At 42.2% G+C, this 22,744-nt stretch overlaps 2 protein-coding genes across 2 annotated transcripts in view; both read left to right on the top strand.

The window, feature by feature from the left end:
• The first annotated feature begins 8,559 nt into the window (after positions 1-8,559).
• LOC118404712 (solute carrier organic anion transporter family member 3A1-like) lies at positions 8,560-21,523 on the top strand. The gene is made up of 14 exons (XM_035803979.1): positions 8,560-8,664; positions 10,135-10,259; positions 11,347-11,456; positions 11,863-11,964; positions 12,522-12,615; positions 13,086-13,304; positions 13,837-13,977; positions 14,460-14,621; positions 15,359-15,557; positions 16,251-16,449; positions 16,798-17,675; positions 18,253-18,317; positions 18,794-19,080; positions 19,694-21,523. The coding sequence occupies exons 1-14, from the start codon at positions 8,606-8,608 to the stop codon at positions 19,802-19,804; spliced, it is 2,751 nt and encodes a 916-aa protein (XP_035659872.1). The 5' UTR covers positions 8,560-8,605; the 3' UTR covers positions 19,805-21,523.
• An 836-nt stretch (positions 21,524-22,359) lies between these two features.
• The window catches only part of LOC118404711, a 14,587-nt gene continuing 14,202 nt past the window's right edge, over positions 22,360-22,744 (top strand). The window contains exon 1 of the mRNA XM_035803977.1: positions 22,360-22,396. The gene's annotated coding sequence lies outside the window, so the exon portion shown is untranslated. The remainder of the gene's footprint in view (positions 22,397-22,744) is intronic.

Raw genomic sequence — 22,744 nt, 5'->3', positions numbered from 1 at the left:
ACATTCTCGTGAGTACTTTTCTTTTTTGTATAACGTTAGTTACTATAAAAAAGTTTTATGATATTGAGAACTAATTTTATAAGGAGTTTAGAGGTAGGTTTTGATAGTTTGCAGTTAGGGGACTGTCAAAAGTGTGCGTGTATTAAGTCAGTATGAGTCAGTAATGACATTAAACATTTCTTTGTCCTGTGTTTAAGTTTTCGGAAGAAGATTTTGCCCGTTCTATAGCCAGGTTGCACATTGGTGGCTCAAAATAAAACAACTTCTTCGTTAGCAAACTTTACCAAAGCCAAAAACTTGGCCAAAAGCCAATACTGAAGTCATGCGCCCCTCCCCCACCCTACCCCAGGTAGTTTGACAGGTTGTTGAAAACAGGCCTAGGCCAGTTCGAAAATATACCTATAACGAGTGTTATTTCTTTTCGCTTGCTTTCCCTATCCCGCACCTGCCAATGATAGTCACTTTATTTCTTCATGCCTTTTCGTTTTCCTGCCACGTTTGCAGTGTAAAGAAATGAAATGAGAACACAGTCTGAATAGGGGGAGGGGTGATTGTAGGCAGTCATATTTTGTTTTCTAATCTGTCGATGAAGGAGAAAAATTAGAATTCAAGTCTTCTAACATGGCAAGTAATGGGGTCCACAGTATGCCCAACCCTTGATCTCTTGCACTGATACACACGGCTAGAGTTTGCAGACGAAAAACATGTTAGACTAGTTTGAAATGGGCTTGTTTTATAATCAAAACGTAGCTCTTGTGTAAGTTTTAGCGTGGATAGACTTGCAAAACACTGCATCAGTTAGGCTCCGTGGGAGAGGTCGCTGGTGTTGTATTTCATTATATATCATTCCTTGATCATTCTCAGGCCTCTTGTTACCGCCACTAGGACGGTTGTTTCCCCTCTGTTTTGCTTTTTTGTTTGTTTGTTTGTTTAGTTTAGTTTTTAGACAGTTAGTTAGATGGCTTAACGGACACTTTAACTTTTTTTAAATTTATTTTTTGGTTTGGCTGTTCAGTATTACATCATTCTCAGGCGTCTTATTCCTGCCTCTAGGACTGTTGTTTACACTCTATTTTGTTTGTTTGTTTGTTTGTTTGTCTGTTTGTTTAGTTTAGTTTTTAGACAGTTGGTTAGTTGGCTTAACGGACACTTTAACTTTTTTAAATTTATTTTTTGGTTTGGCTGTTCAGTATTACATCATTCTCAGGCGTCTTGTTCCTGCCTCTTGGACTGTTGCTATCCCTCTGTTTTGTTTGTTTGTTTGTTTGTTTGTTTTAGTTTTTAGACAGCTGGTAAGTTGGCTTTATGGACAGGTTAAAATCTACTAGTATTTAATGGTTTGGCCGTTCAGTATGGACAGCCAGGGCTGCCCAACTAGCCTATGGCTATTATTACACAAGGCAAGCCCTGCTGACAAAATAAGAGACAATGGAACAGGTGAGAATGAACGATGCTAGGTCTTAAGAGGTTGGGAGGGGTTGGGCTGTCATTGTCTTCATGAATATGATGGATGAAACAATTGGATTTGGTGACATCTCAAGACCTTAAATAGTCTACAGCCGCAAGGAGATCAACAGGGTCTCGCCTTATGGAGCAAAAAAGAAACGAATACGATCCTTTAAATGGGGATTTCACTCCACACGGAAGTGTTATTTTCCTATAGATATTAATTTTAGGAAATAATAAATGCATACTATTTCACATTATGCGATAAAGTACCCAGTTGCTCCACGTGCCTCAAAAGCATTCAGTCTTCTATTTAACTCCCCAAGTACCCTCTAATTGAATAAATCCTATGGCTGAATGCAATGCAAAACTTTTAGGTACGGTTACAAAACTAATTTCAGGATCGCTAAGAAATCTAGCCTTGTTATGTGTTCTTTGCTATCTTATGAGCAATTTGCCTTCTCGGTGTGCTTAGCGATCCTCATTTATTCCGAAAATATGCACGATAAACATAGTGGACAAGCGTATAGGGAATGCATGGGTAGGGTCTGCGTGGGTTTAGTGAGTGTCATGTTGTAAATACGAAACACACATCGCGCAATGTGAATTCAACAAAATTCGGCTGATTATGTATTCATTGACACATTATCTATTGGAAAACATCACCTCCTTCTGGAGGGGAATGCCCCTTTAAATGGGAATGTGGCATTAGATAGCAAACGCTAGAAATCACGTATAAGCAACCGTCCCCATGAAATATAATTCGGCCCTGCTAAAAGTCTGCAAAGGAGGCTAGCCTCGACCTCCCCACCAAAGATAATACCCTTTATTTTCCCACAGAGTAGGGATTGATTTCGTTTCAGTTGCAACACAGTGCGACAACTATAAAAACTCACTCAACGCAACATGAATGAATTTCAAAAAAAGAGTCCAATTTTACGCTTGAGCTCTTACAAGTTTTCATTCCAGAGTCTTACATTTGTAAGCCTGTCAGAATTGGAGTGCTTTCTGCGTTTGGTGAGTCAAGTGTCAAAAGTAAATATGACTTGTGGGCTGTGGCTGTTTTTCTTCAGTCATAGATTATAAGTGTTACGGTTGCGTTTATGTTTACATCTTCTACCACCCCTCCCCCTTCTTACAGAGTAAAGTGTGAAAAACTTAATTCTACAAACAACTCTATGTCTCTTGAATTGATTTGTGTAGAAAAAAGTCTCCTGTTGAAACAATTACGTCTTAAGCTAGTTAAAGGCATACTACGGGATTTTTGAACAAAACAAAAAGTAGCTTTTCCTACTTTTTCTTTACATTGTTAGTTCAATCAACCCTATAGCATTGCATACCAATATTCATTGAGAGATGCTGCGACATCAATGCACCACATAAGCATGATGTATAAAAATTGTGATCTTCCAAGAAACAGATGGGCACAGGCTGGTTACTGCCTCTGTGTGTTGTTGTTTCTTGCTTATCAGCCTGGCTTCCCAGTGGGGGGCCAGTTGACAGTTCCTCTGAGTACAGTAGACTAGCTTTCTGTACAAGGTTTCTGGCAGTTTTGAAGGGAATATGACCTTAGCTTGTTGATATCCTACGAAATAGACTAATAAGTTCATGATTATATGCTATTTTAGAATGATTAGATATAGGTGTTTCCAAAGAAGGTCTCCATTGTGTTCTTTATCTGCAGTCTGCCATGCATGTGCTAACTGATTACCCCACCCCGGGGGACCTACCAGTGGCAAGCAAGACCCGGAGGGTCTAACTTGGGGGGGACACAAGGTTACAGGGTGCCTAGAGCGGAATGTTTGTAGGCTAATCCTTTACATTGCAAACGTGAAATAATGACACAAAAGTGTCAAAAAGTGACAAAAAGTAGTAGTAAATCTGATATTTCTTAATTCTAGAATATTTCAAATTTGAGCGCAAAAAACTGCGTAGTATGCCTTTAAGACAAACTTCAGGCGTCTTTGAAATGAGATTGTGTTATACTGTAAATGCAGAAACTTTCGCGGTGGTTTAATGTTCGCTGTTTTCGCGCTGGCCGCGCGCTTCACCGTGAACTTAAAACCACCGCGAACACTTTCCATGGCAGTAAGAGACTACAATGCATGGTGCTACGGCGAAATCAAAACCACCGCGAAAAGTCCTTTCTCCCGCCAGTGCGAAATTAAATCCCCGCGAACTTAAATGCATTTACAGTATCTGAAAGGCATTGTTTTACCATACTGGAGGTTATGCGGGGGTATATTTCAAGAACAGACACGAGTGTCAATAATGCTACGCGGTCATTGGTCATGTAGGTGGTGTGACGTCACGACTTGTGAGGCAGCTTTCTGACGTATCTAATCATACTAACTCCATGACGGCTTCTGTGGCCTGAATTTTCTGTCCTGTAGAATCTGTTTCGGGCGGTTTGAAAGGCCCACGTCCCTGCCCTGCCCTGCCATTTTATTTATAAACAAATCCGTACCGATATGCTCAATGTTATAATTCATATAAGATTAGAATATTGTTTATGACTGTCCATTGTCACTATGTGTATACCATGTACTTGCAATTAGCCCTCGGGCACGAACTTGCAAATAAACTTCTTCCATTATATTACGGTCTTTGACCGGGCATTTTAGACAACATGTGTCGTAAACTTGTCTGTAGTTCATTTGAATAGCAGTGACCGTACGGTCGCAACTGAAGCGAAAGGTCAACGACCGTATGGTCAGTTGTAGTCTGTAGTAAGCCGCGAAGGTTACTTGGGATGTATACATGCTCGCGGTCGGGAGGGATTTTCAAGGTTTCTGTCTTTTGACTTGTCTTGTTGTTGAAACGTACCTTTTGTGTAGCTTTTATCCTATGCTTTCTATCTCTTTTGCAACATAGTGCACAGACCATCAAAACTCGCTTAAAGTGACATGCATGAATTCTACAACGTAAGCTCAATTTTATGTTAGATTTACATGTGTTATCATGTTGAATATGGACTGCTGCCAATTCATAAAGTTTTGGCTCGTTAAGTGTCAAGGATTTAACATGATATGTGGACTGTGGCTGTTTTTGTTGCAATGTTTTGTTTTGCCGTAGTGTTGCTGTTTGTGTTTACATATGTTCGAACGTTCTGCAATGACGGGTTTGCGTGGGTAGAGTGTTCCCTTGCATTCGGTAGGTCATGAGTTAAATCCCCGGCCGAGTCATACAAAAGACTATAAAAATGGTACATGCTGCTTTCTCTGCTTAGGCCCGTGGAAAAAAATTGCTGCGTTTCTTGTTTCAGTCCTGAAAAAAAATAGGGTCGTTTGGTAGGGATTTTCTCTTGTTTTATTTTTGTAGACTTTGGCCTCTGTAGTGCATCTAGTGATTTTGACCAGGTACAACTGAAATGCATGAGGACACGTATGTTTTCGGTGTCAAACTTTAAGTTTGTGCATAATGGTTACAAATCAGATCAGTGGATAGCATTACATTTATCCTGCATTAGATAGAACAAGCAATCTTTTACTTCAAAAGGCTTAACAAAAAGTCTAACTGGAAGCTATATGTGACTCCACTGCAAACCCAAGAACAGTCTAGGGTCGGCAGGTATTCCTATTGTAGGTAGGAAAACAGGAAACACAACATCTCTTTCCCTAGGCTCTGCATTGGGGAAAGAGTATGGGAGTTGGAACACATACCACTACCAGTGGACCTAGCCCCTTGCTGTAGTGATTGCACAAAGTTGTATGGCCCAGGGCTACTGAAACGGAGATGGGTGCCGCCCAGTGAGCCATCAGGCGCGGGAAGGACTTTCACTTTGCTAAGTCCTACGACACATCCAAACCGGGGCCCAACCCGGCAGCTTTCTCTGCTTAGCACTCAGCATGCGTAGGAAAGAGTATGGAAGTTGAGCACACGTACACCACTTTACGTAACCAGTGGACTAGCCCCGCTGCTGTGGTGACTGCACAAAGTTTTCTGGCCCAGGGCTACTAAGTACTACCATCAGGCGCGGGAAGGACTTTGTCTGACATACTTTCTACCATTCCCTCCTTCCTTACAGGATCTAAAGAGGTGACCAACAACCATTCGCCATGTCTAAAAGCGCGCATGCGCAGGACAAGGATGTCAGCTGCGGAATCGGCGCCTGCAACCAAGGTGAACACAAATGTGACGTCTTAGAAAACGGACAATTTTTTTGGGCCTAAAATATTAAGACAAAATAGACAAATTAGAATATTTTGTTGAAAATATTGTTTGGACATCTGTTGTTATGTTGTTATATTGCTGTGATGTTTTTGTTGTTGTTAGATGGTATGTATTTGTTCTCCAGGCTTACTTGAAAAACAGGCCTAGTTCTGTGACCTGTGTTGTAATGCTCTGGTTTAACACTGATAAAAGGAATAAGTGGGTAGAGCGCTCGCATTGCATTCGGTGTTAGCCTTGCTTGCTTCGGTAAAGGTGGGTTTACACCTGCGTATATTTTCATCCGCATGAGTTCCGTTTTGACATTTTTCGACATTTTGACTGATTTCTTCAATACGCGGCCGCACGCACAAGTCGCACCTCTATCGCATCTGAATCGTCTTTAGAAAGTTTCACGTACGCAGGCAAACGAAAATATACGCCCAGTCCGCCTGATAGTTTTGGACATGCACAAAACTATCATTCGTACGCAGTTTGGTGCCCAAAACGTTATGGATGCGCAATACAGTGGTCCCACGTCGGTCGATTGCGCTATGAAGACGCTACATGTTTGCGCTTTATACGCAGTAATACGCGGAAATCGCGGTATTGCGAGTACATAGCGTTCTTACAGCGCAGACACAACGCACCATGAGCGACCGTATAACGAATGCACACATAGATCACGATTTAGTACCGTGCGTTCTGCGATCGCTTTTCGCATACTACGCGTAATGATAGCGTGATCGACGCACACTCCAGATTTGGAATAAATACGAAGGTGCATCTGACTCCAGACAAAAAAAAATCATCTCAAGATGTATATAACTTTATTGCACAACAATTGTACGAGGTACAAAGTATGGCATCTACATAACTACAGTGCTATAACTTAACTTAAGGCTTATCTAACTAATACAGGAGTTGTAGTATGGGATAAGTTTCTTACAATCATTGGAGGCTTTTACAATCATTTGGGGAATTTCTAATGTCTAAACCTTCTTTGATATATTTTCCTATATCTGCCATGCAGGGATTGTCACATGTCATTATGTATTTGAATTTGCACTTCAGGTCCATTTGGATAAATCCTTGTGTACAAAATGACAGCCTTCTGTATAGAGAATTGCGTATATCGGAATATTTGGGACATACAACCATAAAGTGATATTCGTCTTCTATTAGCTCTGGACAGAATGGACAAATCCTCTGGTCGATAGGGATTTTTTGGAATCTTCCGGTTTATGATGTCAGATCCAGGCCAGGACCGACGAATTTGTACCCCGGGCATGGAGAGATGGTCACAACTTGCAGGACACCATGAATGCAGGACACTGGTCCCAACAGAGCCTCCAGGGACGGGAAGATGTAGAGGAACCTGCTCAAGCACTGGGTCAATTTGTGTGACACACGTGCCATTTTGTGTAACAGATATTTGACTTAATTTGCTGATAATGGCACTTTTTTTGTGTGTAGAACCACATGATATAAAGGTGAAATATAGAGCCATATTACAGCTTTGAAAGAGGGCGTAAGGTTTCATAATTGTTTAATTTACGTGTTTGATAAAGATCTTGAATACGTTTTGTGTTGTGTATGGGTGTGATTTTTATAGTACTTGAAATACTAAGATGATAGGGGAAATCATTAAGGACAAAGTGAAAACAAACACAATCTTAACAGTGCACATAACTTCTTAAGGTAAATGATGGCCCACATTACTGTAAAATCACAGTGTCACTGCTTCACTGCTTCGCAAATGAATAAAAAAACCTCTTCACTGTTTACTTGTCAATGTTCTACTTGCACTGCCTGTAAACAAAAGCATACGTAGTACAAAGGGTTCCTCTAACAAAAATACTCTATTGGCAATGCTCGCAAACAAAAGTATATGTAACAGAAACTGTTCCTCTGACACACCTGAAATGCGTTTGGAATGCAGTTAGCACCAGGTGCGTCAGGCATGCGGTCAGTAGACGTTGTGTGCGTCCGGAAAACGCCCAGCATACGTACCCCATACGAATCTATTCGCAGTACGGAAAATTTTGTTGCGTATTTCAGTTGCAATCATACGCATCTCATGCGAAATGAAAACGCTGAAGTCGTAATTCAAACGCCAGGTGGGCTCGACGTACAATTTAATTTATTCCAAAAAAATTCCAAATGTTGGGCGTTCGGCCGCGTATTGACAAAATTTCATGCGGAACTCACGCGCACTTGAAAATATACGCAGGTGTAAACCCAGCTTTAGGTGGGGTCACACGTGCGTATATATTCAAGTCCGTTTGAGGTGCGTATGACGCTCTTAGTCTCTACCAGGCTCCACAGGTCGCGGGAAAAATAGTACAAATTGGACAAATATAGATAGATAACATGAGCTACCTGACCGAGAAGTATGATTAGCGACCCAGCAAACTCGTCTGACATGTTACCTGTTTACGTTTGTCCAATTTCTATTATTTTTTCAACGACCTGTGGAGCCTGGTGGAGGTAAATACTCCCGTCCCATGCGCGCCTCATACGGACTTAAATATATACGCAGGTGTGACCCCACCTGTAGGCCGTGTGTTCGATCCACGGCCGAGTCATACCAAAGACTTGGTGCAGGAGAATGAGAATGGTACATATATTCTCCAAGCAGAGGTTGATGGGGAAAATCGTGACCTTTTTCTCACGATGTTCCTCTTCAACCTCTGCTTTGAGAGTACATGCTGCTTTCTCTACATAGCACTACTGCGAACGAGTATGGGAGTTAAACACCCATCAATACCAGCGACTTTTGGGAGTCAGTAAGAAAGTTTCAAACAGATTCAGCAAGAAAATCACAATAATGACTACAACAAAAATTCACACAAAAAAACTCGCACTAATAGATATTATACGGAGAGGTATCTTAGATTTTAGTACTAATTGTTCATTAAACTACTAGATGTATGTTTGTTTCTTTTTCAGATGGGCTGCCCGCCTGGCCAATCCCAAGCTGTTTCTGCCGTGCTGGTGTCTGGTCATCATGACGTATCTGTCAGGAGGTTCTTATGTCGTCGGGATGCTGACCACCATGGAGAAACGGTAAGGTCATCAGTAAAGAGTTAAAAATACTCATAGAGTAAGGCTCTTCAAACACAACCGAGATAGTATCTGTATCTATATAGCCGGTATAACCGCCGTTCGGCGTAACACACCAGCTTCGCAGGCACGCGGCGCGGCAGCAGCTGGTTATATTACACCGAACGACCCATCACACCTAACTTTTGCACATCTATCTGCAAGCGTTCTTTAAAACTACCCAGAGAAGATGCCCCTACTGTACTTGGTGATAACTAATTCCACTCTACGATAGTTCTGGGAAAGTACAATTTTTGAACACATCAATCCTAGGTTGGTAACTCTGGTCAACTAACTAACTTACTAACTAGTCTCCAAGCAGACCCTATGATGCCTTAGATATGTGTTTAAGGCTGGTAAAGGACTATATATAGCCGCACCGCCTCCGGTGCCGGTTTGACTCCCTTTGGCCGGCTATACTCCTTTGCCAACTTTGACGGTGCCCGTTTGACTCCCTTTGGCCGGCTATACTCCTTTGCCAACTTTGACGGTGCCAGTTTGACTCCCTTTGACCGGCTATACTCCTTTGCCAGCTTTGATACTATCTTTAAGACACCGTAGGGTCTGTTTGGAGACTACTTACTTTCAACGTTTCGGTGTCTGTCAGACACTATCATCAGGGTTAGAATCAACCAATGGCTGGATCGATTCTGACAGCTACTTATAGCCGATGTAGGTGGCGCCGTCCCAAAATAATCAGAAAATGTACTCCAGTTATGAACCGTGACGAGGGTTACTACAAGCTTAGTAATACTCACTTTTGGGAACGCATTCTCTCAGCTGCAACGACATCTAGCTGCAGTAGACGGTCATGCATGTACTTTTTATTTACTTTTTTGGACGTTTTCTTGCCAGGTTTGGTCTCCAAAGTCGCCAACTTGGTCTGATTAGTAGCGCTGCCGATGTTGGAAGCATGATAACGAACCGTGAACCGTGACGAGGGCTGCTACAAGCTTACTCACTTTTAAGACCGCATTCTTTCAACTGCAACGATATCTAGACGGTCATGCATATACTTTTTATTAATTTTGGAACGATTTCTTGTCAGGTTTGGCCTTCAAAGTCGTCAACTTGGTCTGATCAGTATCGCGGCTGATGTGGGAAGCATGATAACGAACCGTGAACCGTGACGAGGGCTGCTACAAGCTTACTCGCTTTTAAGACCGCATTCTTTCAACTGCAACGATATCTAGACGGTCATGCATATACTTTTTATTAATTTTGGGACGATTTCTTGTCAGGTTTGGCCTTCAAAGTCGTCAACTTGGTCTGATCAGCAGCGCTGCCGATGTCGGAAGCATGATAACGAACCGTGAACCGTGACGAGGGCTGCTACAAGCTTACTCACTTTTAAGACCACATTCTTTCAACTGCAACGATATCTAGACGGTCATGCATATACTTTTTATTAATTTTGGGACAATTTCTTGTCAGATTTGGCCTTCAAAGTCGTCAGCTTGGTCTGATCAGCAGCGCCGCCGATGTTGGAAGCATGATGACGGTTCTGTTCGTCACTTACTACGGCGGGAAGCCAGGCGTCAGCCGGCCGAGGATCATCGGTAAGTAAAACAATATACATTTATAGGATATAGGAGAATTTATTTATTTTATTTATTTATTTATTTGCCAATGATACAACTCATTACACGGAACTGCCTAGGCAGCTTTGGGCTGGTAGCGGCAGATCCACAGAGATACAGACGAACATACATCATCGGTCGACGTGATCGCACATGTTTACACACGACGGGGTTATACCGCCCCTTACGGGGTGACATACCCTTTCATATGCGCCTGGTCTCCCGTCCGGGTGAATTATGTAAATCACCGTGAGCCGAAGCTAGGTACTCATTTTCACCTGAGTATAGTGAGGAAAGCCGTGTAAAGTGCCTTTCCCAAGGGCACAAGATCGGTAACACGGCAGGCGGATTCGAACCCGCAACCTCTCGGTGACGGGGCGAACACGGTCCCACTGCGCTACGCGGTCCCACCACAAGAGAATTCTTGATCTAAGAGAATCTTAGGATCTAAGATCCTTGCTTTTTCTGTTCTGGAGAGTAATCTGAGAGCACGCGACGCGTCAGGGGCTAGCCTGATACCATATCATTTCCCATCTTGCCTACAGGTGTTGGTACGCCAAAAAGCAGTTACTCAAACAGCTGGATATGGTTTTGGAAACGGTCAGACGTTTCAAACAGCCTGAAAAACCATATCAAGTTGTTTGAATAACTGCTTTTTGGCGTATTTTATCACCTGCATGCCTATCCGTCCCTCGGATAGGACGTTAAATGGAGGTCCCGTGTATGGGGAGAGTCATACCCCATGCATGTTAAAGAGCCCACACACGTGCGATGGTGCGGTGTGTGATGGATCAAATCATTCTGTCTGACTGGAGTTGGTGATTCACTACAAATCACCCGGATAGAGGCCTGGCGAACCTCTGTCTCGTATCAGCCACATGGTGACTCAGTGACATGTTGGAACATTCACCCGGAAAGGAGACGTGGCGCATCACCGTCTTGTACTCTGCCAAATAAGGGTACTTAGTATATCACCTCATAAGGGGCGGTATTACCCTACGCGAGGGGCCAGTCCTGGCCTATGCACATACATACATACATACATGCCTAACCTACATCGACACAGGTGTTGGTGCCTTGCTGTTGGCCGCTGCCGCCACCCTCTCTGGTATGACCCACTTCATCACACCAGCATATGACGTCAGTTTCAATAGTACGGATAACAGCACCAACCAGGTGAGCCATCAACATCCATCAATTTAGATGTAAAGAATACCGAAAAAAATGAGATTTGATATTTTAGACTGTACCTATTGCTTGCTTGATTGTATTTAATGTTTTAACCTTATGTCTTCGTGTTAATGACAATGACAATGAAGTTTATTGCATATTCATGCCCTCCTAGGGCTAAATGCAGTAAGTCGCGTACAAAGAGTCTGATAAGTAAGCTATTCTATGTTCTACTTACGACTATATTTCTACATGTTTCTTCCCTCTTCTTAAAACATGTGAAGACGAACTTACAGAGTTCTTCTATCAAATCATGTGACTCACGGGACTTACTGTTTAAAATCAGAATAAAGTCAAAGTCAAGTAAATGCATTTCTAAAAGACGAATGACAAAGTGTCCTCCTCTCACCAGGGGCCTTGCATGGCTAATCGGACTGTATCGTCGTGCGGCTCCGAGGAGGAGAAGGCGGTGTCCTCTAAGGGAGGCTGGCTAGCCCTGTTCCTTTTCGCACAGGTACGTCATCTATTGGATGAAGTACTCCACACATTTTGCCTACGTCATCGCACAATGTACATCACATCAACACACATACTACCTACGTCATGAAAGGCCGCGATGGTGCATTACCAACTACACACATGTTGCCTACGTCATGACAATCGTGTATGCACCACGTCGGTGGATAAACCACTATACACATGTTGCCTACATCGTCACAAAATTTGCATTGCGTCCTACGCACATGCTACATTCTTCACAAATGGCCGTGATGGTGTGCATTACCAACTACACACATGTGTCATGCCAAGCATGTATGCACCACGTCATTGGATGAACTACTACTCAGATGTTGCCTACATCGTCACAAAATGTGCATAGCGTACTACACACATACTTCCTGCGTCATCACTAGCGTGTATATACCGGGCAGTGTTGTCACTATAATGTGTCATCAATCTCAGCTTCAAATGCTTAATTGCTTTGCTTTGTTTTGTCAACACATCTAAAGATCAGGCAAGCCTTGTTGTTAACTATAGTGTTAACGTAGTTGTACTTGATATTTTTTGCAGTTTTTGTACGGGATTGGTGGCACGCCAGTCAGACCTCTTGGAACAACATACATCGACGACCAGGTATCCAGGAGAAGTGCACCAGTCTACTTTGGTGAGTGGACACTTCTTTTCACATTGATCAAACGAATTGATAAAGTGAGATCTCTACCTTACCTGTAACATCATATGACAACCGAGCTCTAATCATGTACGATAGAATATTAGAAATTTGCCAATGAAATGGCTTAAGTTTTTTGTAATGTTATTTGTATTGCATTTTCCTTATTATAGGAAAGCAATGCGATTTGACATAGATAATTTATTTGCAAATCCATGCCCGTAGGCTAATTGCAATGATACAGACAGTAAAAAGTAACAAGTGTCTATTCTAAATACACACACGTCAGCTATCTATGTACATGCTTCTACTTTCTTTACTGGGTGGTTTGACTTCTTCTTTGGAGGCAGTGGCTGATGAAAAGTCCCACTTCTTTAATGATTAGTGGGTTCTACGTTACTACCTAGTGTCAAGCCGTCCAAAACATACTTGTTTTAATCATAGCCACGTTATTTCTATCACAGGAATATCCTCCATGGTCTTCGCTATCGGCATTCCCATCGGCTTCATCATGGGCGCCTTCGTCATCAAGTACTACGTGGACATCGACAAGGGCATCGACCCCAGCGAGTTTGGGCTGACCTCAGATAACCCCCTGTGGGTCGGGGCATGGTGGCTGGGGCTCTTCATCCTAGCTGGGGTTCTGGTGGTGGTGGCCATGCCCATGTTCTTCTTTCCCGCCGGTACGTTTGGAAAATTATTAGCTATTTGTGACATTTTCTATTTGAAACTACATGTTCTAAACAAACTTCGATTACACCAGAATTAACAATAAACCTTTCCTCTTAGTCTTTGTCAGGAAAATGGCACGTGATTTGAAACGGAATAGTGACGTCAGTGATGGGTCAAAGATGTCTTGTAACTTTTTCTGCACACGACAGTTCTTGAAGAAATTCCTAATTGTATCATCTCCAAGCAGATCGTACGGTAGCATAAGATACTATCAAAAGCTGACAAAGGAGTGTAGCCGGTCTAGGAGTGAGCATTGGATGCACAGTTCTAGGCCAGGTAAACTTTTTTGCCAGATTTTGATACTATCTTATGCTACCGTACGATCTGCTTGGAGAATATGTTCGCTCACTTTTCTTGATTCAAGCCATATCATGATGATTATGATCACAATTTCTCCCTCTACGCTATCAGCGACAACGACTGTAAGAAAGCACCATACCCTACTTCCTATCCAATTAACCACATATCGTGTACGTTTTGCAGCAATGAAAAGGCCAGAGAATGACGACGATGAGGTGGAGAAGGAAGAGAAGAGCACCAAACAGCGGATGCTGCCGATGATGGACACTGGCCGTAAAGAACCACTTCTGGACTCCACCAGGGGGTTGTTTGAGCAACTGAAAGGTACTCTAATATTTTGATCTTGAACTTGAAGCCCAATTATGCTGTCTTATCTGGTCTGTCTCACATCCTAATTTTTCGTGGCTCTACCATATTTGATTATTTATGCAAAAAAATCACCAGGTTTTGATATTCAATGACTTGTAAATATGTCAATATAGCTGTATAATTTTGTACTGTCTTTTTTCAACTTAAGTCTTCTTTTCTATGACATTGAAATTACTGAATGTATATACGATCGAATTATTCATATTATGAATACGCTAGATAGCAATTGCTCAAACAACTGGATGATAAAAACTATGATGTTAGCTTTTCCACAATCATATCCTGTTGCTTTTTGGCGCACCTTATTACATGGATGTCTAACCTTCATCGATGCATTTCCAACAGATAGGGAAACTAATATCGATCATTGCAATTGTATAGAGCTCGGGAAGGCAGTATATTTGACCGAATTCAAATAATGTATGATATTTTTTTAGACATGGCTAAAAGCCTGAAGGACATCCTGACGAACGGGACGTTCATGATGCTGTGCTTCTCCGGCGTGTGTAACGCGTCTGTGTCCGGGGCCTACTCCTTCATGCCGAAATACATGGAGGTGCAGTTCGGCGTCCCAAAGTCAAGAGCCAACCTGCTCCTTGGTAAGTCTTGGATCTCTTAGTAGTCTGTCTACGCAGAGTGGAATATGTTATCAAGTACAGTAGGGGCTTCTTCTCTGGGTAGTTTTAAAGAACGCTTGCAGATAGTGCACAAGTTAGGTGTGACGGGTCGTTCAGTGTAATATAACCAGATGCTGCCGCGCCGCGTGCCTGCGAAGCTGGTGTGTTACACCGAACGACGGTTATACCGGCTATATAGATACAGATAAAGATACACAGTCTCTTGCTGGTTGGGGTTAATTAACCCCTCCTAGGTGGTAACAACTGCAGGCCTGGCCACCAGGAGCGCGATTTTAGTCAGGCTAGTAAGTCATAACATTTGTAAGTATTATAACAAATATAAGCAAAAGATTGTAGCTGCATGCAGGGGCGCCGCCATCTGGGACAATGGCCACCGCCATCTTGGGAATTGAATGTTTTAAAGTAAGGTTATCACATATACCAGTGGAGAAAGACACAGTCAATCTAGGCAACGTATATTTTGTCCCGGATGCACGCACAAGCAAACGAGAATACTGTTCAAGATCAAACTCTAGTTATTCTGGAGTGATATGACATTTTATAGGCTGTAACTGTTTGGTGGAGTTTTTGGCTTTATGATTGTCCTTATAATGTGACATCAGCGTAGTTCGGTAAGTTCTGTGGGACGTAGACCTTGTTTTTGTGTATCTAGATTTTAGTTTCAACTTATCCTAGCATGTTTTCCCTTCACATCCCAGCCCCTATCGTCTTACCTACCATGATCGTCGGCTTCCTGGCGTCTGGGCTCATCATCAGGAGGTTCAAGCTGTCCCCGAGGCAGTGTGTCTACATGAGTATGACCGTCACTGCCGTGTCCACTCTGGGCTTCGTCGGGATGTTCTTCTTCACTTGTCCGGTACCACCCATGGCGGGCGTCACCATTCCCTACGGATACAGGTATGTGTAAAGTCTAGAAATTTAGATTATCCCATAAGTTAGGCAAAAGTTAAAACTATCATATTGTCTGATGATGTGGTCGAGGAAGATAAGAATGGTCCATCATAGTTAATGCCTGTTTAAATTCATTAGATTCACCTCAATTAGGACACGTGGACTTGTTTGTTTACACGTGACCCAACTAAAGAGTCACATGTCTTGAAGCCTGTATCGTACCCCCTCCTCGTATTGTGCCATTCAGAAACACTGGTAAACATTTATGGTAACATGCTAGGACATATATGTTATTTGACCACAGCCCCTACGGCCTACGTCTACGTGACTCCACTATCGAGTCAAATATGAAAGAGTGGCTATAGCGTCTTGTATTGTGTCATTTAGCATCATCAGATAAACTTTCATCCACCACAGCCCCTTCGTGACTCCACTAACGAGTCAAATGCGTAAGATTGCCTGTAGCACCACCCGTCTTGTATTGTGTCACCCAGGTAAACTTTCATGCCAACTCGTTTATTCACTCCACCACAGCCCCTACATGCCCAACGCCCCCCAGCTTGCGGCTGAGGAGTCCAACCTGCTCTCCCCCTGTAACGGAGACTCCCACTGAATAGTTGCCTATAGCGCCGCCCGTCTCGTATTGTGTTGTTAAGAAACATTATGTAAATCACAACGAGTGTATTTCCTCCACCACAGCCCCTACATGCCCAACGCCCCCCAGCTGGCGGCTGAGGACGCCAACCTGCTGTCCCCCTGTAACGGAGAGTGCAGCTGCAGCACGGAGAAGTACAGCCCGGTGTGCGGCATGGACGGAGTTACCTACTTCTCGGCGTGTCACGCGGGATGTACCGAGGGGGGAGAAGACTTCGTGCACCCGATGGGATTCACCCTCAAGGTCAGTACTCTTACACTTACAATGCTCATCTGAGATATGGGCATAGCTATGACTAACACCTCGAAATAGCACTATTTTGATAGGCCCAAACTTCAGGTGACAATGTTATTAAATGTTTGATGGTTTGACCACCCTAATAATGTGCTATGGTGTATGTAAATGTTGTCTATATGATCTCTCTCTCTATGTCTCTCTCTATGTCTGTCTCTCCTTATATCTATCTATCTAATCTATATCTATACCTATCCATCTACCCCCCCTCTATCTATACATATATATCTATATACCTATTTAGATTGCACAAATGATGTAATTTTTATTCATATCTTTGTACTTTTGGCTTTGAAGAAATATTCCAATTGCGGTTGTCTGGCCAAACTCCCACCAGAGGTCCTCATGAAGATAGCTGCAAAATTTAGCGGTGGCGGCGGAAAGGGACCAGGTGGTAGACCCTCAGCAAATGGCGGAGCAGGAATGCCTGGAGGTCAGCGTCCCGGCACCGGGGCTGGAATTCCAGGGTCAGGAGGTCAGCGTCCCGGTACCGGAGCCGGAATGCCGGATTCAGGCGGCCAGCGTCCAGGCACTGGGGTCGGAATGCCGGATTCAGGCGGCCAGCGACCAGGAAACGGAACAGGGATACCGGATTCAAGCGGCCAGCGCCTTGGCACCGGAGCTGGAATGCCGGATTCAGGTGGCCAGCGTCCCGGCAACGGAACCGGAATGCCGGATTCAAGCGGCCAGCGTCCCGGGACCGGAGCCGGAATGCCGGATTCAGGCGGCCAGCGTCCCGCCAACGGAGAAGGTATGCCAGATTCGGGTGGCAAGCGTCCCGGCACTGGAGATGGAGCAGGGATACCGGATTCGGGTGGACAGCGTCCCACTCCCGGAGCCGGAATGCCGGATTCAGGCGATCAGCGTCCCAGCACCGGAGCTGGAATGCCGGATCCAGCTGGCCAAGGCTCGGGCACTGCAGATGGAATGCCGGATTCGGGTGACGTGCGTCCCGGCAACGGAGCCGGAATGCCGGGTTCAGGCGGCCGTCGTCCCGGCACCGGAGTTCCCGGAAAAGGACCAATGATGCCTCCCGGAATGAAGGTGCCGAGCTTTGCCATTGGTGCTCCGTGTCCTCAGATATGTGGACAATGGAAGTACTTTCTGGGAAGCTTTGTCGTAGTCGGCTTCCTCAGTTCCTTCGGATTGATCCCCAGCATCATTGCCGCTCTCAGGTATGTTCTTGTCATCTTGCCTTCAAACTAAGACGTAGGGTCACATAGATCTAACTTCGGGCATTTTGGAGGACAAAAATGTCTCCTGCAAGGTTCAACTGTTTTTGATCCATATTGGTGGCTGATTCTGTCATAACATGCTTGAAAAAAAATCCTATGGTATCAAAATCATACGACGATCGCATAAAGCCAATAGCGGTACATGATTTGCGCTCTTGTGATTAGTTGATGAATAGATAATCGTTGGGACTTGATCACTGTGCACATGTGTGCATCATTATGGACGTCATTGGAAGCTTTTTGGCGTGTCTGGAGTTAACTTAATTTGGTTGTTGTGTATTATATGTGTAATTTTTTTGGATACTCTGCCAATAGAGAGAGGGAGGAAGTGAGTAGGAAGACTGTGTCATCGCAAAGTCGAGACTTGTGGAAATTCATGGGTGGTATGGAACTCTTAGTTTATCAGAAATGACAAATATTGCATGTCATAAGTTCAATGCAAGAGAATGCTGATTCAAGTTTTTTTTATGGTTTGATAGGTTTCAAATATGACTTTTTGCCTTGTCGTTTTCTATAGATCATTGACCCCCGAGACGAAGTCCCTCGGCATGGGGGTGCAGATTGTGTTCTATCGACTGCTCGGTAAGTTTCGTTACTCTTTGCAGGTTTTTACCTTCTTTTGCCCTCCAGGCAACTAGTCAAAAATCATAAGAATCCTTTGATTAGATATTGATAAATTATGATTCAAGAACTTGTGGTGATTACTCATTGTTAACTGTTTTGAATTTGTTATCATGTTCCGATTTTAAACAAGCATGCTATTGATAATTTCTTTTACATTTTATCATGTTTTGACACTTTTCGTATTGTTTTGTTATTTTATGTCGGGGTCTACTATTCTATACTGATAAACATGCTGAAAGTTCTACGTAGGAAAAAGCTGTCTGTACATATGTAAATATTCAACGTTTTGTGACCTCATTTGAACTGTGGGCGGCGACACCAGTCGGAATTGCCTTGAAGAAGGTGACAGACGGTCAAGAAAACGTTGGGGAGAATAAAGATTTCAATTGGTTGTGTAAAAAGAGTATCTTTATTCTGAACCTTCTGCGTTACAGGATTCATCCCCTCGCCTATCTACTTCGGTGTTCTGATCGACTCGACCTGTCGCCTGTGGAACACCACGTGCGGCGAGAGGGGCGCCTGCCTCCTGTACGACCTGGACCTCAACCGCTACTACTTCCTGGGGCTCATGGTCGCCTTCAGGGTGTTGAGCATCCTCTGCGAGTTCGTCGCCGCTCAACGTTTCAAGAAGAGGGAGGAACTGGAGCCAGAGGGAAAGAAGGAAGTGGTGACGACCAATGACATCGCGTCATCGCTTGGGAATCTGGCGGGGTCCATCAAGGTATAAATAAATCATCCACTAGCATTACAGTAGAATATTGTTCATAACTGTCCATTGTCACTTGTATATCTACTATGTTTATACCATGTACTTGCAATTAGCCCTCGGGCACGAACTTGCAAATAGACTTCTTAATAAATAATGTTTATTGCAAGCTCATGCACGAGGGCTAAATGCAGGTATATACAAACAACACGTATGGTAAGGAAAGTACAAAGGTACGAAGCTACATTCTATGACTTTGTTGTGCTACTTACGTGTAAGTGTACATTATACTAGTTTCGTTGGGTTTGGCTTCTTCTTTTCAGGTAGTAGAAGACGACTTTACCCAACTTCTTCTATAATGACAATGACAATGACAATGACAATGATCTTTATTTGCATGACCTTGCCCATATGGGCTAAATGCAGTAGTTACATAAAACGTTGCTGTAAAGAATCTTTACAGTGTCAGTGGGAGAGATAGAACAACTAAGGCTATGCTACACTATATAATATGTGGGTTCTTTGATTTTAATAATAAGATTGATTTCTCATTGTCATGAATAGTTAGAAAGTAAGCGTGTATTTTGGAAACATTCATAAATAATTGGTTTCTTATATCACCATCAAGAGTCTGGACATTGCCGGTCGCGACGAGAACGGGACGATGAAGGATACGGAGGATCTGCGGATGAACATCTGGAAGAAGAGAGGAGGGGAGGAAGTCAAGCCTCTTGCTTAAGTGGTCGGTTTACATACGTCTTAAGCTGTCGTGCGACTTTTGATGTACAATTTTCAAGCAGGCTGGGGATTTTGAGGAGGGGGGGGGGGGGGTGATAGATAGCGCTCGGTTTACATTTGTCGTATAGATGGTAGTGCGTTTTTTTATGTACAATTTTCAAGCAGACTGTTTCAGGGCTCGATATGATCTGCATCTCTGTTATATTTTATCTGACCGATACCTTCCCCATGATCAACACATCTTTATTGACACGACAAAAGTACAGCGACTTTCGTAATGTCTACATGTATAACGACTTCTTACAGTATAACTAAACACACATGATCTCAGTGAAAAATGGCATTGTAGGCCGATTTGAGCTTCTCATGACAAAAATAAAGATTCAAACAAACAGGCCACCGGCAAGGATGTAAGACAGCGTTTTATCTTAAAAAAAAAAAAACAGATGAATTTTGTATGAGACATGTTAGGTTATCCCCAAAATGCTGTCAGTTTGCGATCGCACGACAATCGTACGACGTATGTGATGGAGTACTAAGCATAGCTAAGTAATTCAGAATGTTGGAGCTGTTATTTACATTTAACCATTAGATGCTAAGGATAAAGTCTTGTATCTATTTCATTCTAGTTTTTACATCAGAAGTTATAGTGGATATTTAATTTCATTATATAAGATTAAGATTAATGAAGGAAAATGTTGAACATAATCTTTAAAATCAAATGTCTACAAGTATAGATTTCTTTTTCGTTTAAACTTTGAGATTATATCCATACGATTATACTACAATCAACTTATATGAAATCGGAGAGTAATGATATGTAAATGTAGCAGGGAAACTTTCACAATGTATAATCTTTTAACCATATATCATTGACTTTTTGATTATTAGACAAGATTATAGACTTATAGATACAGTTGTTACTATATAGTTTTAGCATAAATGTTCTTATAGAATACTATCAGGGTAATAGCGTAATGTCGGTAAATTGTAAAGGATGTGTTAGTCACATCTTAGCAACATATCGCGGAATGTAATGATTTTGTTAGAATTAAGGAAACGCTAAGCATAGCTGAATATATTAGCCAGTATATGACAGTTGGTAAATCGAGAATATGGGTATGAACTAGACTTTTAATCAATTTGAGACCAAAATATATTAGTACGAATTGAACTGAATATCAACTGTTTACTGTATTGAACTGGCATCGACATTTCTATAGGTGGTATAATCGTATCATCATATTGTATTATTACTAGTGGTCACGGTCTTACTACAACTTTGAGCAAATTTGAATTCGTAGACATAATAACAGTTGCGTAATCATACGTTATACACTCTTACGCAACTGTTATCATGTCTACGAATTCAAATTTTGCTCAAAGTTGTAGTAAGAACTAACATGGTGTCTGTGAATTTCCCTACATCTAACTTATTTTGTAACTTCGAAGTTTCACTTTGTGAATACTAAACTACATCGTATCATTTCAATAACAGATGAACGGGTATCTCTGATAGATATCATGCTGTGAAACTGCCATGCCGTCAAATTAAGCTATATATTTATCATATTATATATCTATTTATTCTATTCGGTCAATTATATTCTATTTTGCCATTTGTATATCATACCAAATGCATCCTACGCGGGAGTTACTTGTAACAGCAAAGTAGCCTAAGAACGGCTCGAGGATTGCAAATAAATATTCACAAGAAGAATCTGAGCGTTATTTTTAATTTCTATAATTAAAAGAAAGTTCAATCAATGAATCGTCATGAATTTCCGTTAAAAACACATACATCGTAACGACCTAAATGCCTTTAAATGCAACATTGGAGCCCGAAGGACATTCATTTACTTGTAACACTGATTATACTAATTACAAATACAACATTTTCTGATTACATAATTATCTGATCACAATACGTGTCGTTCCATAAGTAATGACGTTTGTACCAAGTATGCGAATTTCTGATGTTACCGAACATCGAATTCCCGAATCATTCTTCCAGTTCTTTTCATTCATATCACTAGAAAATAAAATTGAAATTACTTTGGTGCAGACACCACACGGGCTAATATTTTATCTAAAATGTGTATGTTAACGTACAGCAAGGAGGTTTCAAAGTGACCTCTTTGCATGAGCACAGCTGTGTGTGCTTATAGTTGTTTTGTTTATTCGTTGCAGTGCGAAACACTCAACAATTCTTTTGTCCAGAAAAAAAATGAAGAACAAAAATGTCATCATTTTGTCCTCATTATCAGGAGCACGTCATAGTCGATAATAATGGACCTATATGATTATTGAACATTTCATTTAATTGGAAATTGTTAATTGGAAACAAGTGATGGATACAAACAATGGCATGTTATCTTACTACTCTGATATAATAACAGCGTAACGCACACACAAAAAAAGAGGATGTGATAGTTGAGGGCCCGTGTGATTTTTTGTACCTGTTTATTTTATCGAGGCTTGTTTGTGTTACGAAAATCATATGTAAGTACCGCCCCCCTCCCACGCTTTCTGATGTTCCGCCATACGCAGTACGCAGTACGACGTACGCAGGGTGTTTTCATTTATCAGACAGGTTAGCAAATGTGTATATTCTTTTTCCTATTGCGAGAGAAGCTAAAGTTTTTTTTATATATTAAGTTTCACCTATTCTTATTTGGTAGAGGGTATCTTTGTCAGTTTTGGAACCCCTCTGGACATTATAACTAGATTCAATCTCGACAATCAATCCAAATTTCATCTCTAAAGTTTACTGTATGCATCCTAGCAAGCTACCTTTTTCTAGAAATGCAGGTCAGATGTTTCTATATACTGTGAAGTCATGCATGGTACAAATGTAGTTTCTAAAAGTGAAAGATGAAAGAGTTTCCCATTTTGTCGGCCAGACTTTTCATCCGCACCTTTTTCTATATTCCCACGGCAT

The sequence above is a fragment of the Branchiostoma floridae genome, chromosome 17, assembly GCF_000003815.2.
Source record: "Branchiostoma floridae strain S238N-H82 chromosome 17, Bfl_VNyyK, whole genome shotgun sequence".
NCBI lineage: Eukaryota > Metazoa > Chordata > Leptocardii > Amphioxiformes > Branchiostomatidae > Branchiostoma > Branchiostoma floridae.
Note: the sequence above shows the minus strand (reverse complement) of the source record. Positions and strands in the feature narration are given on the sequence as shown.